Genomic DNA, 19,471 nt, shown 5'->3' with positions numbered 1-19,471 from the left:
TATATAATATAAAATATAAGAATATAAATATATAAATGTATATACATGTAAATATTTTCTAAATATATAATTTATGTGTGTGTATTTATATATACATAATAAATATATACCCTGTACACATACATATATTATGTAAACAAAACTTTTATTTTGGATGTGATTAATCGTGATTAATCATTTGACAGCCCTAATATATATATATATATGAAACAATGTTTTATTGTATAAACTACTGACATCTATATACGAGTAAAAACAGAACAATCAAAATATTATCTTAATATCCAAATAATCAATTAAATTACTGATAGATCAATTAGTATAATAGTTGTTAACTGCAGCTGATGCTAAAAGCTTCTTTTTCAGGTTTACACAGATGAAACACATTAATGCTGCATTAGATCTTTGTGTATTACAGTTTAATGTCTCATATAGTGAATGAATAACAGGCTTTTACTGTATATTCACCCATTTTAAACCACATGATACGGAGAGATGCACTTTACATGTGCCTGAGATGTGAGCTCCGACTTACAAAAAGCTTTTAGCCCACAGAAAACTGTCTGGAGAGTGAAATGCAGACGGGAGGCTGTGATTGGCTGAGTTTTGAAATGCGCTAATTGCAGTTCATTTCACTTCCTTTACATTAGCAGAGGTCTACTGAATCCTTTAATCTTTTTTTATTTAGCAGCATTCAGAAAAAAAAAACACTTTAGTGAGAGGTTAACTAGCAGCGTTAGCGCTGGTAGCTGAAGTAATAGATGTGTTATGGCTGTTCTCTTTCCCGTCTGCATTATAATACTGTCATATTTCATGTGTGCAGTCACCAGGAGGGCTGAACGCACCGTGCTGCTGGGTGAGCGGACCGGGCTGACCTCGTCCCTCAGTAAGGGCAAACCGTTCCTCTCCGATTCATTCCCTGCAGAACACACACATGAGCATGCGCGCGCACACACACCCACACCAGCACACAAACATAGCGTTAACATCAATCACCACAGTCAATCACATCTTTGATGATTATTATAAAATATTTTAAAACATAGTCAGCTTATCTGAAGTTGAAATGATTTTTTTCACATTTTTATTTCTTTATTATGCAGAATTTTTTCTATCGGATTTGTTTGTGTGGTTGCTAGGGTGTTCTAGGTGGTTACTAGGGTGTTGCCATGCAAATAAGGTATTCTTAGTCATTGGTCATTGCTATGCAATGTTTGTGTCTTCTAGGTGGTTGCCAGGGCATTGATATGTTGTTGCTAAGGTGTTCTGAAAGATTTATAGCAGGTTTCTATGCAGTTTTAAGTGTTCTAGGTGGTTGCCAGGGCATTGCTGGATGCTAAGGTGTTCTTAGACACTTCTAGCATGTTTCTATGCTTTTCCTTGAGTGTTTTAGGTTGTTACTATGGTGTTGCTATGCCACTAAGGGGTTCTTAGTCACTGTTAGTGCATTGCTATGCAATGTTCATGTCTTATAGGTGGTTGCCAGGGTGTTGCTATATGGCTTGGGTGTTTTTAGTGTTTTTAGTGCATACTGTATCTATCAGGTGTTTTAGGTGGTTTCCAGGCCATTGCTATGCATGAACTCCTGCATGTGTCTCTTGTGCTTGAAGGATGTGGTGCTTCCACACATTCAGGAATTGAATGGATACCTGGGCTGAGTGGATACAGTTCATTGTCTCCTCCGTAGGACAGGTTGCGGGTCAGCAAACGTGGGTCGATCTTGGGAGGCGAGGTGGCTGTGGGACAGAGAGAGAACCGTCTGCGGAACAAGTTCTCCTCCTTCATTGTGCCGGCCAGTCTGTCCACCTGGAGGAGAAGGAGTAATGTCAGTACAGTTTGAAGCAGCATAATGCGCTGAAATACTACTGGATCATCACACACACACACACACACACACACACACACACACACACACACACACACACACACACACACACAGAGTAACATTAATGCAGCAGTGTTACGCAGTCCTTGTCTTTACAGAAGTAATACATAATCAGCAAAGCAAAGTGGGTGTGTGTGAGGGAATGTACGTGTCTGCAGAAACTTGGATGAAAATGCTACCAGAAAGCTTATGCAACATAAACATTTATGCTAAATGAGAAAAGCAGCTGACAGAATATAAATATATCAAAATCAAAGTCTGTAAATGTGATGTGAAACTGATTCTAAAGAGACAAAAATGCAACCAACCACGAAATATAGCAACATGGCAAAATATGGCAAACGACTTTATGTTGTCTTAGTAAATGTCTCTTATAAGCCTATTTTTGTAATAAATTGTTCAAAAAGACTCATGAACAAGGAATCAGTCCTTCATTGAAAAACTTCCATCAATTATAATTTCAAACTAAATCTGTATCACTTACTCAACTGCATGTTTTTTAATATATCCATCCATCCATCCATCCATCCAATTATCTATTAATCTATCATGCATCCATCTATCTATAGTATACATCATTCTATACATTTTTCTATCTATCCATCCATTCATCCATCCATCCCAACTGTCAATCCATTTATCTATGCACACAACAATCTAACCCACTATCCATCCATCCATCATCCTTCAATTATATTTTCCTAGAAAATGACTTACTGTATGAGCATATTCTTGTAATGAATCAATAAAAAAGACTCATTAACTTTTGAATCAATTTGAATAAGTCCTTTACTGAAATATGTCCATCCATCCATCCATCTATCCCAACTGTCAATCCATTTATCTATGCATCCAATGATCTAACCCACTATCCATCCATCCATCCATCCATCCATCCATCCTTTTATAATATTTTCCTAGAAAATTACTCTTGTAATGAATCATTCAAAAAGACTCATTAACTTTTGAATCAGTTTGAATACGTTCTTTACTGAAATCTGACCATCTATCCATCCATCCATCCATCCAACCCACTATCCATCCTTCCACCCATCCAATCCGCTATCCATCTATCATCCATCTATCATTCATCTATCTATCCATCCATCCATCAACCATCCATCCAATTCGCTATCCATCTATCCTTCTATCCATCTATCATCCATCCAATGATCTAACCCGCCATCCATCCATCATCCATCCATCCATCCATCAACAACCTAACTTACTACCCATCCATAGTATATATATATACTTTTGGGGTGAATCAATGAATCATCAGTTGTCGCAGTATGTTTAAATATTTAAACCCTAAAAACTACATAATTTACCTTTAAATATTTACTAAATTATCCAGATGCATTCTTTAGATATTCTGGTTTGAAATGTAGGGTTGCGAAATGAAAGTTTTTCTGTTACATAAGACTACACTTAACAAAGAAGCAAATCTAAGCAACATGGGCTTTTAGTTGCAGACAAAAAAGAGCATCAAAATCAAGTTCCCAGCATCATTCCTTCTCATGAAAAGGAGCTAAAAATAGTCTTTCTGCTGCAGTGTGGGTCTGAGGGGGGTGTGGGAGCCGGCGTCTATAAGGTGCACAGTTACAAACCCCGCTCTACCTCTCTTTCTCTCACTAAAGCTCTGCAGAGTAATGAACCCCACCCTGCATGTGGCCAGACAGTCAGCTCAACCAATCACAGCTCAGAGCCACAGCTGGAGGGCAAGGCAGGTGGATTCAATTGGCCAGTACATCTGGCTGCTGTTCAATTTGCTCTGTTTACAAGACTACGAGTGGTAGAGAGACGAAAACGCATCCTGAATAGACTAAACAAAAATAACACCTGCAAGAATAATGAAGAAAGAAAAACTAAGAATATTACAAAAGAGATCTCTTTCAAGGAGAAATGGGAGATTTTTTTTTTTTTAATGTAAAATAATTCATTGGACTTACTTTCTTCCATAGAACACAATGTTTTCTATGCAGTTTGACAAATATTGTACAATGACTCCAGTAAACATTTTCTATGATGATCATATATTTAGATTATGCATTAAAATGTATTTTGATATTTTGGGGGGCATAAAGTCCAAATGTAAAGGTGTCACAACTGTCCTCATAGTAAGAAAAAATCCTTATTGAAATTAAATTTAAGAAATCTTAAAGCACTTTGGTGTAATCTTTTATTATTATTTTAGAAAATAAATCACTTTTGCCAATAAAATTGCTTTTTAAATATGCCTTTGGTGAGACCAAAGTCAACTTGTCCACCCAACAAGCAGAAACATTTTGGGGGATGGATGGATGGATGGAACAAAAAAGTATTTATCTTAAATATCAGATAATTTAAACTTTTAGGATTAAAAATAAAATAAAATAAAATATGTTTTTTTTTTTCCCTAATAAAAGTATTTATTAATAAGAATGAAAAAAAAAAAAAAAAAAAAAAAAAAACAAAGTCAAGTGGTCCAGCCAGCATGCAATATATATATATATATATATATATATATATATATATATATATATATATATATTAAAAAGACAACGTCATATGCCAATATTAGTCTCAAAATATCACATTATTTGACATTTTAGGACAGTTTAGTTTATAAAATGTATTGTGGTGCAACTCCCAAAAAACAATAATATTTATGAACTAATAATTAATTATATTTGCATAAAAATGTATTATCTTGGAATCAGAACAATATGAAATTAACACAAGTACAAAACAAACAAGCATATTTCTAATGTTAAATAAAAATTTTGTGACTGTCTTTGTGTGCGGCATAAAGGCCAGGCTGATGGAGCAGGTGGCATTTCATGGTCTTGTTAAGCGTTTCAAAAGCTCATTTATTGATGTTAAACTTCCTACACCGAAATGGGCATGGCTAATAATGATTGCAATTCTAAATTTAACAAAATGCCACACTCAATTTTAGATTGAGACAAGCAAGTGCATTATTAGAAGCTGACGTATGAGAGATCCAGTGGTGGTTTGCAATAAAAGTGCCAAGAAAATAATAAGCTGCCATTATTCACACAAAAACAGCCTGGAGTTTTACAGACAAGCCATTCATTTCTAGTGGCATTCTTGGAGGCCTCATTTTTACAGACCAAAACTGTAAGGCTTGTTATGTGTGCGCCTGATTCATGCAAATAGCATACAGCCATTGTTTATATGTTTCCATTCTTAACTGGCAACCATTGTGATGTTGATGAGGGTTTTGACCCTGCATGCCTGCTTTATGATCTACTCCAGTAATCTTTAAACAGAGCTGAGTAAATGAATGGTAGAAGAACTGAGCAGAACCACAAGAACGATGCCAAGCCACCGTCGGCACAGTCAAACCAGCGTCCTCCTGTGACCCGGCAACTCTGATTTAAGGTCTGGCACTCCACAGCAGCTTCAAAACACTCCCTACTGAGACTTCAGAAGAAAACAACGCTTCAACCTGGCAGCTGACATTTTTAATCACTTCTTAACAAAGCCAGCAAAGAGACTAAATCCCGAGAGAGGTTGACATAGCTTGCACAGCTATGACAACTGAATTGATCTCAGTGTAAAAGTACCAGTGAATTTAGATACTGGGGGATGCCAAAACTTTTACACTAATGCAGCTTCTTTTTGCGGTCAGTGGGTTAGTGAAATATTTTCAACCAAAGAGGTTAATTCCTAAAATCTAAGGCTGGAATTATAGCTAAAATACCAAAATTGGTCATTCATTTTGAAGACTGTTATGTCATTTATTTTTAAAGAATGCATTATAACAAATATGTATAATACAGCCATGTTTATCTGCAACTATATTTTACTGAAACAGAATAACATTTATGGGTTATTATGATGGAAACAAATCACTGAATCAGTGTTTTGAACTGATTAACTGAAACATGCTATTAAAATTAATCTAATTTGTGGAAATTAATAGAACTTTATACCCATTTTCTTCTAAATCGCAGACACTATCAAAATATCTGACATCCAAATGCTAACAAATGTCTTAGTGCTCTTTAACTCTTCTATGGAATTGGCCTACTTGCATGAACTTTAAGAAATCAACAAAAACAGATATTTTTTTAGTCATGTTGGAAAGATTCTTATTTACACTTATTTACACGTTGAACAAACTTAAATGCCACCATAACATCTTAAATGAAACTATGGATTAGTTCAGAGTTTCCTAACTGGACTAGGCTCATGTCAGTGAGAAAACATGGCGGACACAATGGATGCAGCATCTGTAGCTACTAGCTAACAACAGTAGCTAACATTCCTCACAGTTAGCTGCCTCAGCATTAGCAAACCCATATAAACCCCATGTTTTCACCTATTTAATATCTATTAACTTTGTGAAATGATCCTTTTTGACAGCTGAGTGAACGTCTCTCTGTGGATCAATAGACCGCTGGTGTCCAAATGGACTTCGCAACAGCTGCAACTGCAGCGTCCAGCTAATCTCCATCCTTACTGGGCTTTTAATCCAACTCCTAGCACTGGATTTAAGGCCTGGCCAAATGACCTATTTACTCATGTTGGCAGCACAACAGCAGACAGAGCATTGAGTATCTCACGAGACAAGGTCTCTGACATACATTGCGTGGTGACCTCATTTCCATTATACATGGCTGCATGAGGTGCAACCGAAGCTGCCACTCAAGCAGAAAGAAACACATGGAACTGGAAGAAACATAAATAAAGGATGAAGTCTCTGAGGTGTACAAATGGATTTAGTGTTGGTTATATAATGGACTGTCAATACTACATCTGACAATAAAGTTAACATGAAATCAAAACTGCTGTTAATGCACATTACTGATCTTATTGCGCTGGATTAATTAGTACACGTTATTTCGAATGTCAAAAAAAAAAAAAAAAATAGAGTATTTTATCAAAATGTAGCTTGTTCTGCCTCTGAATCAACTTTCTTTTCAGGTGACATCACTGATCTCTTACATTTTGTACCCCATTTTTATGATGAATTAATAATTATCATTAAGCTTTTATAGAGTTGCACCACATGACATTTTATACTGATCTGAAAGAGCTAAATTAATTTTAATACAGAAATAAAAACACGTTTGTTATAGAATAGGTGCATTTAAGTCACTAGATGTATGAACTGCATTTTTAAATGCATTTTTATAGGATAGGACAAAAATAGCATCAACAATATATTATTGACTCATGTCACAGTTTTCAAAGTCTATAATTCACAATGGAATTAATTTTTTGTCACTGGATATACCGGTTAAATAAAAAGTGTCACATTTCATGTTTCATTTAGAGCTGCAACAAAATCGATAATAATAAATAATGAAGATATTCGATAGTGAGTTTGAGTATCGATGAATCACCTCTATGTGCTGTGCATGGAAAATCCTGAGCGTATGATAAACCCATTGGCATTAAACTATACAAGTTTGTTTGAAGTGCATAATTTAAAGCATAAATGTGGAAAAAGGCTTCATAATCCGATTTATCGAAAAATAATCACCTGATTAATCGATTAATCAAAATAACCGCAAGTTGTCACACTAGTTTCATGCTGACCTGGCCAAAAATAACATTGTCTTTTTGTTGGATTGCAAACTGTTTCAAACAACCAGGTCAAAGGTGTTGGGTTTCTTACGAAAAAACAACAAAAACTCAAAAATCCCAACCCATCATGATTTTAAACTGGTTAAACTGGCTTCAGACCGCACACTGCTCCAGTTCAAGGCAAAAATAAAGGCGACACCTTCATTTAAGTGGTTAAGTCTGACTAAAGTTTGAATCCAAAGGTTCTCAAGTGTGCTAAAAGGAGATCAGGGTGGTATTTTCAGACCCTCACATGGGGAAAGTCTAAAAACACTGGCTTCCCACTGAGTAGTCTCTTTAAATAGACTGACAGCATGGCCTCTGCTCTCTCAGCTCTACTAATGATGTCTTCTACCTTGTGGGCGACTGACCAATAACAAGGTCATTGAGGGCTAGCTTGTACCTTCATCCTGGGGGCTGACAGTGCTCAGTCCTACTTTCTTGTCTGAGAAGCAGCAATTACAGTTCCTTGAGAGGCTTGATTGGGTGCTATTCAGGGACACAACCACTAAAGGGACTGAGCTAAGGGGGGGGCGATATAGCAAAAATATCATATGACGATTCATGTTTTTTTCACGATTCTTTGTCATGTTGGTTTTACTATTTTGCAAGTTGTCTGAGCATTACAGCCAAAATAATTTCCCTGTTATAAAGACTAAGCCTTTCAAGGTAACAAAATATAGAAAAAGAATGTCAGATATTTAGGCAAATGTGGGTGAAGATAAAAATCTTTGTCATTATTTTATCTTTGTTATTCAAAAATAAGAACAAAGATACAAATACACATAATATACAAATAAAACAAAACGTGCTTTGTTTTCAGGTACAGTAGGTGTATTTAGCAGGTGCATTCAAGAAATTGAATGAACAAATCTAAAAATAAAAAACTATATAGTTTGATCCCTATTAAACCAACTGTATTAAAGTTTGAAATGTTTAACCGGCAAGGCTTTAAAGCAAATTCAAATAATGTATTTTGTATGTCGCACTGTACAGTATATTGAGAGAGAGGCACCAGAACTGTAACTGATATAATGTGCGCTGTAGCACGATACTACGATATTTCTTCAAAAGTAGATCGTGGAGACATTTTTACAACCATGATCAAAAATCATGATATTGCACACCCCTAGACTAAGCAAATGTTGTTTTTGATGTCAGGGCAACCCTTGAATGCTGTGACTAAACTGCCAAAGTGTCTGCAAAAAAATATACTTAAGAAGTCTGGAAACAAAGTCAGGTTTGAGTTCCTTTCATTTGCCGAACACAAAATATATTGTGAAGAATGCTGGTAACCAAACAGATGATGGTAGCCATTGACTTCCATAGTATGGAAATAAATACTATGAAATTTCTTCTAAACATCATGTTTTAACAGAAGAAACTCATACAGGTTTTGAACAGCAAATGATAACAGAAGTAAATGATATGATGGCAATTTTCATTTTTGGGTGAACTATCCCTTTAAATTTCTGTCTTTTCTCACACAAACATATCTTTCAGCTTAAGAAGATTTAAAATATGAAACATGGTCACATGAAGTACTTTAGAGATACTTTTGTGTCGTTTTTGAAGCACAAGTAACAAATTTAGGTTAGAAAAACATTGTTGGAACATTGTTTTGAAATGTATCTATAATGTTGAAATGTCCAGTTCCCTTCCAATGGGATTTCAAACTGAGTCCTCTAGAGGTCGCTATGGGGAACACCAGCGTGACCGGTGTCTGAAGCATACATCTAAACATGACAATAACATTGGCCGGCAACAGCCTGTGACGTCAGCCTTGTTGCATACCATGCTTCAGGCTTAACTGCTGAAAGACCTGAATAAAGGTCAGGGTCTATCCCCTGATGAGGTGGCTGAGATGAATCGCACCACAGATCTTGCTCTCCGTGCTCGGCTGCCTTTAAATCCTTCATTCCACAAAGCTCCAGGTCTGAGGCCAAACAGCAAAGGGCTCCTGGTAGTGTTGTCACAGTACCAAAATTTCAGCATTCGGTACCGATACCAGTGAAAATCCACGGTTCTCGGTAACTATTTCGGTACCAAAGCAAAACACAAAAATATGCTAATAAAAAAAACACACTTTTTATCACTAAAAATAAAACCAATGACATTCTTTATACTTATTTACAATTGTGTTTAAAGTTTTTCTACAAGTAATATAATTATGAAAAACAGTAAACAAGTTTCACCCAAATTTAATTTGTCTTTTAATTAATGAAATTTAAACACATTTTATTTTTTTGTTAAATGAAGGGGATTTGCTAATTAAAACATGGAAGAAATATTGTGTGATTTATTTCTTTAAAAAATAAAGTTTTATTAATTTTTTCAACAGTAGTAGCAGTATCACATACATTCTACTAAATAATAGTAATATTTCTAACACAATGCCTTTATGTAAAAATGAACTTTTATTTTGACGGGTTGCAGTGTTTCCCACAGCCTTACACTCTATTTGTGGCGGCACTCCCCCGCCCCCATATATACATATATATGCAAATTCATTTTCTGCCAGCAGGAGGCGCTTTAAGAGCGGGAGAGATACAGGATTCTCCGGTAACGGCTGCAAAGCAGCGTTGAGCTCACACACACTGCCTTATCAAGCATTACATGCAAAATGAAATGAAAATTAAATAGAAAATTTTCTAAATACAGTCGGGTTACTTCTGAAATACAGTGTTATAAAAACACCCGCATCGGTTTTTGAAACGTGCAGTGCTCATGGTTTTTCAATGAAGTCAAAGCCTTTTGGAAAATCTATTTGTGGCGGTCAGTTTTGATATTGTGGGGGCCCGCCACAAATAAATCAATGTGTGGGAAACCCTGGGTTGCCGTGAATACCTTTAAATTTACACTGGTTTTACTCAAATGAAATGGTAAAATGCTTGTGAAGTGACTCAGAACAGTTCTGGTGATGTTGTTTATGTATTTATGTCCTCATTGAGATGGCAGATGCTGAAATTACTGCAAGCGTCACGCGTTTCAGTCTATGTAGTAAACAAAACTGCACATCTCTGCCATTCATTAATTCGCATCTGCTGCTGCAGAACATGCAGGATTTATATTTCAACCAAATTTTGCGGCTTAACATTTACAGATACTGGTCCATATGGAGATTTGGAGATTTGATTTGATTAATTTATGCTAACTTTGACAAATTCCATGACTGTCCATATTAAAATGTAAGTTTCATTTTCATGACTGGATTTTGAGATTCCATCCGCGTTTTCTGCTTCGCGGAAATCATAGCGATGTATGCGTCAAGAACCAAGTTGACCAGGTACTCGAGCCATCTACTCACCACCCTCTCTTCCTCCCCTTAATTCCCCTAAAAAGCTTCCCTCTTGACTGAGGTTAGGTAGGAGCCTACTGTGCTTGCATAACAGTCTCTTATGCTGGACCTATGAAGTTTTGGCTAGTTTCTATGTCTCATAGAACTTCCTGCTGATGGCCTGGACCCCAGTGCTCTTCGGACTTCGCCTCCAACTTAGCGCCTCCTTCTGGTCGAGCTGAGAAGTGCTCCCCTCACTGTGAGGGTTAGCTGTGAGTCACTCCCAGTATATGCTGTAAGGGCCCTCACTTTGAGCCTGCTGCTCCTGACTGAGTGTCTGTGGACTTCTCTCATCCGCTTGTTTGGGCTCCATTAGCCGCTTTTCCACTGTAGGGCCAGTGCAAGCCAGTGCTTTAAATGGGCTGAGCGGGGCTAATAGCCTCGGACCTGTAGCACAGAGGCCAAAATAGTGGCACTAAAACCCGCCCGTTACATGCCTCTCAGGCACTAAAACCAGCCCTTTACACGCCTCTCAGGAACAGCGTCATGCAACCCCATCATTTCACCAACAAACAGAAATGATCAGAAATCTAATAAGAAATAAGTCACTGGGACTAGCGCGATCACAAAGCGAACATGATAAAAGCGGCCATTTGTTTGCATGCTTTGTTAAATATTTAAATCCAAAAGCATCGATGTTTTACTATAATTGGCCTAAGTGATATACTGTTCATAATGAATAAATTTATCAGGATTGAAAATTAGTCACACAGAAATAAAGCGTTATGAACATAGCCTGCTTATTCAGTCGAGTCTGTTTCTGTTCATTTGTATTCACAGTAGCCTATATATACACATCACATTTAGAAATAATGATAATTTCTATATTTTTATTAAAGCTCCCGAACAAAAACCATTATTATATTTTTATGACATAGACTATGCGGAGCTAAACTCTTGAGACGAGGCGAGACTTATGACAGATAAAATATGTAACTAAATAAATACATGGTTGTGATAGAGAATAAGTGGTCACATTTACCATGTTTACTATGGTAACGTTAATGCCTAGCGTGCATAGGTTATTAGGCCTCTCTCCACCACCCTTTTGAGCCACTTTCCTTGTGGGTCGAGCTTAACAGTGCCCTTGGAGGTTTCATATGAAGACACCCCTCTCGATCTGAGCATCCGAGTTCTCCTTCTATTTTTGAAGTTGGGCCTCCGCTCTTTTGAGCACCCTGGATAGCAATCATGCCAGTTGGGTGAGTCATCTCCTGCCTCCCTGGCGGCTTGCTTGTTTAGTGAGCTACCTAAGCTCCCATGAAGGGCCTCTTGCAAGCCTGCCACTCCCTTTTGGTTATCTGTGAGCAGATGCTTCGTAGTCTGTTCTGAGAGCGTGCCACAGGTAACAGGTAAGTTCTTTTAGGGTATGCAGCTCAGGCCCTTGGCCGAAGGAGATAATGTCACTGACAGCCGTCAAGATGTCCTTGGGGCAACTCCCATGGCTATGGTAGAGTTGGTACTTAGTACTCGCCGTCGTTTCTGGCATGCACTCCCCTCAGCATGGCGGCATGGGTATACCATTCCCCACAGTGACCTCTAGAGGACGCAGTTTAAAGTTCCCTCGGAAGGGAACGTCTCAGGTTACGTATGTAACCTGAGCTCCCTGAGAAGAGAATGAGACACTGCGTCCTCTAGTTCCTTTGCCAAGCTTCGGACGTAAGCTTCAGACGAAGAAGTGGATGACGTGTTCTCTTGGCACCCTTTTATACAGTGGTGGCACCAGGTGATGACGTCACAGACTGTTGCTGCCCAATGGTAATGTCGTGTTTAGATGTATGCTTCAGACACTGGTAACTCTGAAGGCGTTCCCCATAGTGACCTCAAGAGGACTCAGTGTCTCGTTCCCTTCTCAGGGAACCATAGTTACATACGTAATCTGAGACGCTTTCTTGTCATGGTTATAACGTTATTTAAAGGTTATGGAAATGTTTCTTACATTGTTCTAATAACTTTAAATATTTCATTATTTGAATGTTTATTTTTAATATTCTAAGAGCGTTAAAATGTTTTCGTGTTGTGATAATAACATTATTTAAAGGTTACAAAATAACATCATTAGGATGTCCCAAGAATGTTGTTAAAACGTTTCATAAACATTACTTTACTTTAAGAATGTTTTGTCTTAAAATTTATATAACTTTATTACGGAGAACCGCACATGACGTGAGAAAAAATAAATAAATTGTGCACCAGATTTACTAATTTGTTCCCTCGATGTACTAAAACGTGTATACGATCACTTTTTTTAAAAAATCAATTTGCTAATTTTTTCCCTTGATTTGCTACATCATGCGCACAATTTACTAATTTGTTCTCTCGATTTATAAATCGCATGCACGATTTGGTAAATCGAGGAAATGAATCAGTAAATCGTGCGATTTAGCCTACTATTTTTTTCCTGCATGCCATGTACGGCGCTCCGTACTTTATTAAAAAGATGTTAGTGAAAGTTGTGAGAATGTTAGCTGGTAGTCACTATTTATTTTAACTGCATGAACGAAAGAAAATAAATATCTAGAAACAATTTTCACTCGGAAATTGCCAGTACATTTCACAATTAAATACACAAGTAACTAAAATTTTGAATTTTTGAAAGTTTACAACTTCTTTAGTATACGTTCCTCAACATTTCTGCTTGTGTGACCCACAGATTGAAGAAAGCTTGGAGAAACAGGTTTGGAATGACACAAGGGACAGTAAATAATAAAAAAAATGTAAATTTTTGGGTGAACTATTCTTTTACAATATTGAGAAAAATCAAACAACTCAAGATTGAAGTTTATATTTGTGAATGCAGGCTGTGTTTTGTAACTAGGCCTACTGTGGCCACTGCTGAGGTAGAGCTTTTAGTCTACGAGTTTTATTTATTCATTGGCGTGTGATGCATTAGAGACCAGCTAATGGTGGCATGTCTGTACCTCAGTGCTATTTCCAGCAGGTTACAGCGGTTGTGTCTTTCCATCATAACCCAACATCACATCACACACTCCATTTAACACAGACTTTAATGTGTCTTATGTAGGTCAAAGCAGTTGAACGCAAATTTAAAGACTTTCGTAAAAGATCTCCCTCCCTCTCCCGCCGCCCCACACAGCCTAATTTCTGCAGTTTCTGGAGGTTTCTGAAATTACACCTTGTTTTTTTATCTTCCCCATCAGCATTAATTGCAATCAAGGGCAGCGCTACACATAATCAACATCTGATTACTCATGTCTGGATTATAGAGAAAAATACCCTACAAACATCCAGTATAATCTAGAGTGTTTTAGTTCATTCACTCCATTTCCCGTTCAACCTCATCAACCTTTAGTTATTAGGATACATCCGGAGAATTTTATCAGTGCAATCCAAACATTCTACTGATAAGATGCAAATAAAATAAAATCATTAAACAATATGACTGCTAATTACAACTGCCTTTATTACACTGATGACTTTCATAATTTCTACTTTGCTTAGAAATTATTACTTAATACTTAATATTATTACTTAGTACTTACTGTATGATTACATTATTACATTAATGTTATTACTAATTATCGGAGAACATGCACCACAAGGGTAAAATATAAAAACATAAGCTTATGTTTTCATAACCATGTTAACATAGCCTAGGTTTCACTCAAAAAAAAAAAAAAAAAAAAAATAATAATCATAATAATATTTTGCATGCAAAACCATTAAGATTTTTTTTCTGTTGTGACAGACAATTTAATGACAAATTAACACAGCTTCTCTAAATTCTCATTACCACCATGCTTTTTTTTTACATTTATAAATGTTTTTTTTTATTTAATAGTAATGAGAATTGTGCTTAGAGAAAAATAATTGTTAAATTAATTAAAATGTTAAAATTATTAAATGAAATTAAATTAAACAAATAAAATTATTAAAATAATGTCCCAGACATTGCTACAAATCTTAAAAATATGCTATAATGTTTTAGTTTAAGAAATTAAATTAAATTAAATTAAATTAAATTAAATTAAATTAAATTAAATTAAATTAAATTAAATTAAATTAAATTAAATTAAATTAAATCCAATTCAATTCAATTCTTCTTTCTTTCAGTGTTGGAAAGGGTGAAATATGACCTTGACGAATGCTTGAATATTCTTGAACAGTTTTCAAATATGACTTATTAGCAAAGAATTTCTCAACAGTGTCTGTTTCTTAATGTTTTGTTGACAATATAGGTTCAGATAAGATGCTCTGACACCAAATTCCAGATTTTCCTAGAGAAAAAGGACAGTCTTTCTGTAGCATTAGATTAATATGAGTTTTGCACATGTGCAAGTGCTGATAGAATAATCCTGCAAATACCAGCTCGAGTGTTAAAGCAGAGGATGGATTACTCAAATGTGATGGTTTATAATCTGTCCTGAAAGAGGACAAATGCTAATGGACGTGATCACTGATGGCTGTCTTCAACGTAATGGAAAAAACATCAAGATATTGACCTTTAGCGCTTTAGTATGTCTATTTCTGTCCTGATATCCTCTGAGGTTATTGACTGAATGATGGTCAATACAGACCAACTCTGGGCTGCAAAAATTAACACATGGCCGTTTGGTTTAGAAGAATGCTAATGCAGCTCCAAGTGTAGATAAGAGTAAATGCATGTAGGCGAACACTCAATTAAAACATTAGTGGAGGTGGAATTATGAGCTATAAACACCTTGTTCCTCTCGGAGAGGTCAATCACCTGCTCTGGTCCCACTGTGTGGTTTGACATTGTTTGAATCTGATTCTCCACTGAGACTCCATCTAAAGCAATCACAGCGAGTAATGATTTTTAAAGAAACAGTTCATCTAAAAATTAAAAACCATTTACTGATGTCTTTCCAAACCTGTATACATTTGTCTTCTGAAATAAATAAAACAAAATATTTCATTTCCATGCTGCTTTTTTTTCTATCCAATATAAATATATAGGCTGTCAAGCTCAAAAAGGACTGAAAGGGCACAATAAAAGTACCTTTAATGCAGCACGCAACTACTTCAAAAGTATTTCTATTGATTCTTTTGTCCTTTTTAGAACGTAACATCAACTTGTCTATAGAGCGGCAAGATTCAGGAAAAATTAAGAATTGTGATTTTGTTGTTTAAAATAGAAATCACATTTCTCCCAAAATTATGAATACACACCTTAACAAAACAGCATGTTTACTAAAGGTTCTGACACAATGTTATTTTTTCAGTAGTCCATTAAAAAAAAAACTGGGGGAGGTGTGCCCGAAGCGTGAATAAGGGAAAACAACTAATGATTCCTAACACCGCGTCTACACCGGATGCAAGCGGCGCAGCGCGGCTTGACAAAATACTATAGAACCACTGATCTACAGTATAATAGAGATTCATTATATATAGATCAGTCAGTAGAACTCATTATAATCAGTGCTGTTGTCTACACTGGATGCGGCGTGGCATGACACCACAAATCCCAGACAGTAAACTGGTGCCGCATTCTATTTATGACACAAATTTCAAATTATTTTCAACGGTCCTTTTGTTGTGTCCAGTGTAGACAATCTTTAGCTGATGCGCCGCGGCGCCACACAACAACTTTCACGTCCGGTGTAGACACTGTGTACGGAAAGATGATTAAGGATGATGGCGAATGATTTGCAGATCCTCAGTACCACTGACAAACATATAATCTTGTAAAATGTGTGGTAAGTACTGCCGGTCCATAGTCTAAACAGAGTATGTGTGATCGCGAATCTCGAAAGTGATAGTGAAACTAAAACGCAATCGTGCATTCAAAAAGGGGGGGGGGGGATATCACGATGCCGACACAACATCATGATGTCTATCAGCCATGGCATCGTCTATCTGCCCACCCCTATTGTCAACTTGTCAACACTTACTGGCAAAACAATGTAATTTATGCATTCTTTTTTTTTATGAAGTGTCAAGTCATGTTATAGAAATTTATTTACTCTATTTTGATTGCTAGACATCATTTCAATCCAAACTTTTTGAATCAAGATAACCCTAATTTTAATGAATAATCATGCAGACTGAAACATTTTCTTATAAAACATACTCCACTAAACTTTGTTTTATTTGCCAGCTTGAAAAATGCTACTTCTTATCCAGTGTGTAAAAGAGCAGCTTGAACATTCTACTAAATATCACTTTTTGTATTTCTCAGAAGAAAGTCAGTCATGTTGGTTTTGGACAATATGTGGATGAGCAAATGCACTTTAATTTTGAGTGAACTATACCTTTAACTCAAAATAAGGTCAAACGGATAGTTGACGTCAGGGTTTAATGATCTAACAATCAATTTCATCAGTCATGAGTCATTTTTGGTTTGCAAGCTCAAGCTAGTTAGAAGCCAAAACTGCTTGATAACAACAATGCTGATGATAACATGGGGGTGTTTTCCCTCATTTCCTATTATAAATAAGTCACCTAAATACTGTTACTAAAGCATTACAAAGTGATAGTTTGTTATATAATAGCTCTCTATACCATCATTAACTGATTTAACCCTGTGTAAAGGCCTTTTTGGTGAGCTGCTAGTTGTAATGATTCAATTAGAGATTCTTACAATGCAAAAGACAATCTTAATTTGTTTTAAAAAGTGATCTAAGAATATCAGTTTGGAAATCTGGGACATTAAAAGAGATCTACAGCCCTCCTTTTATTTAAAGGGATAGTTACTCCCTAAGATCATTTATTCACGCTCATGTCATTACAATCCGTCTTTCATCTTAGGAACACGAATAAAGATATTTCGAATATTTTAACCACTTTATCCAAACAGTGAAAGTCAATGGAATCCAAAATAATACTGACAATTTCCATGGACATTTTTCAACATATCTTTATTTGTGTTCCACAGGAAAAAAATCAAACAGGTTTGTTATGACATGAGAGTGAGTAAATAACCCGGACACACACACACACACACACACACACACACACACACACACACACACACACACACACACACACACACACAAAACTTGTGTGAGATACCCCCTTGCTAAAATTCACAAGTCAATGGCCCCGTCTATTAACCTATCACACAGTTATTTTAGGTGTATCAAGGTCAAATCCATGAAACCTTGACCAAGTACTATAAAAATTTGCAAACATAACACAAATCACGTTTGCTCTGTCAATGATTAGATGTCCCATTTACACACACCTCCAACAAATCAAAACATACAGTCACGGCTGACAGTAAATCCTGGAGGAATCACTTGGGTGGAAACTGGATTCAAAATGCATTGAAGTTACAACTACGCATGGACCGATTCAGCTCATTCATTGTTCCTGACATTGTTTCCCCTTGTCAATTCCTTCAAAACGAGTTTGTGTGCAAACAATAGTAGTGAAAAGCGAAGGGTGCGATAAGCTGCATTTTGAAACAAGTTCTGATAAAATCAGCTGCAGAGAAAATCAAAAGCGTTTCTCAATCCTGTGAATCGTATGCAAAAACACTGAGGGGAAACGCAGCTGCCGAGCCCCCTCTTATTCCTCTGATAGGCTGAAATGGCATCTGGTGATGTTTTATCATTCAGCCAGCTCAAAAGCAGAATTTAACCTCATGTATCTCCACGCCTTTAAAAAACATCTCCCTGCTGCAGAAACGCAAGCGTCAAACTAGAGTTCAACTAACTTAAGAACAGGATTCATATTATTCCTTGGGAAGGGAGTGATTTATACTCCTCTTTTCTTGAACTGGTTGGGGTTTTAATGAATGTCCCTATTATTACAACTGGTTATTTCACCCTGAACTCAAATAAATATCACCATACCAATTAGAGACTAAAAGGGTTTACAGACTGATCTGACAGATGAAAATGATAAATGTAACTTTGTTCTGTAGATCTCTGGAAAATCATCTACTGCGGTGTATGAATTAAACAATGGATTTCAAGGGGTTAAAAAGATTTTCGATTCTTGTATTTTCAAAGAAATTTTAAACATCAACAACAACAAACTAAATTATTTAATGTAATCATATATATATATATATATATATATATATATATATATATATATATATATATATATATATATATATATAATAGTGATAATATTATTGCACTTTATTTAGTTTTAAAATTAAATAAATAATAATAAACAAAATAATAAAGTGTGATAATACTTATATATTTTAAAATAAAAAGGGAGTATTACATACAAACAATTATTTTGTAGTAAACTTAAAAATAAAATTCTAATATTTCTTTTTGTTTCCTTTTCTGTCTTTTTTTTTATATGAATTTTCATCATTTTCAACCTTAAAATCAGCATTTTCTTTATTTTGCGGGTTGCAAAGTTAGTACATGCACTGCTGGTGTTGTGCTGAATTCTACACCCCTGCCAGATTATGCACCCCCTCATTAAAATCTCTACCTGATTGACTAATCCCAACCCCACCCCTTATCCTAACCCCACACCTACTCCTAAATTTACCAATATTAAGGGATGCATAATCTGGCAGGGAACAAATTTCGGCACTACACTGGGTTTAACGCTTTAAAAATGGCAGCGGGTAACCTAGATTTATGATTTTGAATAGAAATCTCATACAGTACAGTTTGTCGATCTAAAATGGCAATTGTGCATTAACAGCTGTCATCGATAACTGGCCGCCAGCAGAATGACAGCCAATGCCATGAGTTGCGCACTTGAAAACAAAG

General features: G+C 36.1%; 1 protein-coding gene across 1 annotated transcript in view; it reads right to left on the bottom strand.

Annotated features, from left to right (window-relative positions):
* LOC109051145 (oxysterol-binding protein-related protein 5-like) overlaps window positions 1-19,471 on the bottom strand; it is a 52,619-nt gene that overhangs the window by 21,615 nt on the left and 11,533 nt on the right. The window contains exons 2-3 of the mRNA XM_042752613.1: window positions 1,650-1,806; window positions 846-919 (exon numbers count right to left, since the gene is read on the bottom strand). Of these exons, the coding sequence (XP_042608547.1) occupies window positions 846-919; window positions 1,650-1,785 (210 nt within the window). The 5' untranslated portion in view covers window positions 1,786-1,806. The remainder of the gene's footprint in view (window positions 1-845; window positions 920-1,649; window positions 1,807-19,471) is intronic.

The sequence above is a fragment of the Cyprinus carpio genome, chromosome B25, assembly GCF_018340385.1.
Source record: "Cyprinus carpio isolate SPL01 chromosome B25, ASM1834038v1, whole genome shotgun sequence".
Classification (NCBI taxonomy): domain Eukaryota; kingdom Metazoa; phylum Chordata; class Actinopteri; order Cypriniformes; family Cyprinidae; genus Cyprinus; species Cyprinus carpio.
Note: the sequence above shows the minus strand (reverse complement) of the source record. Positions and strands in the feature narration are given on the sequence as shown.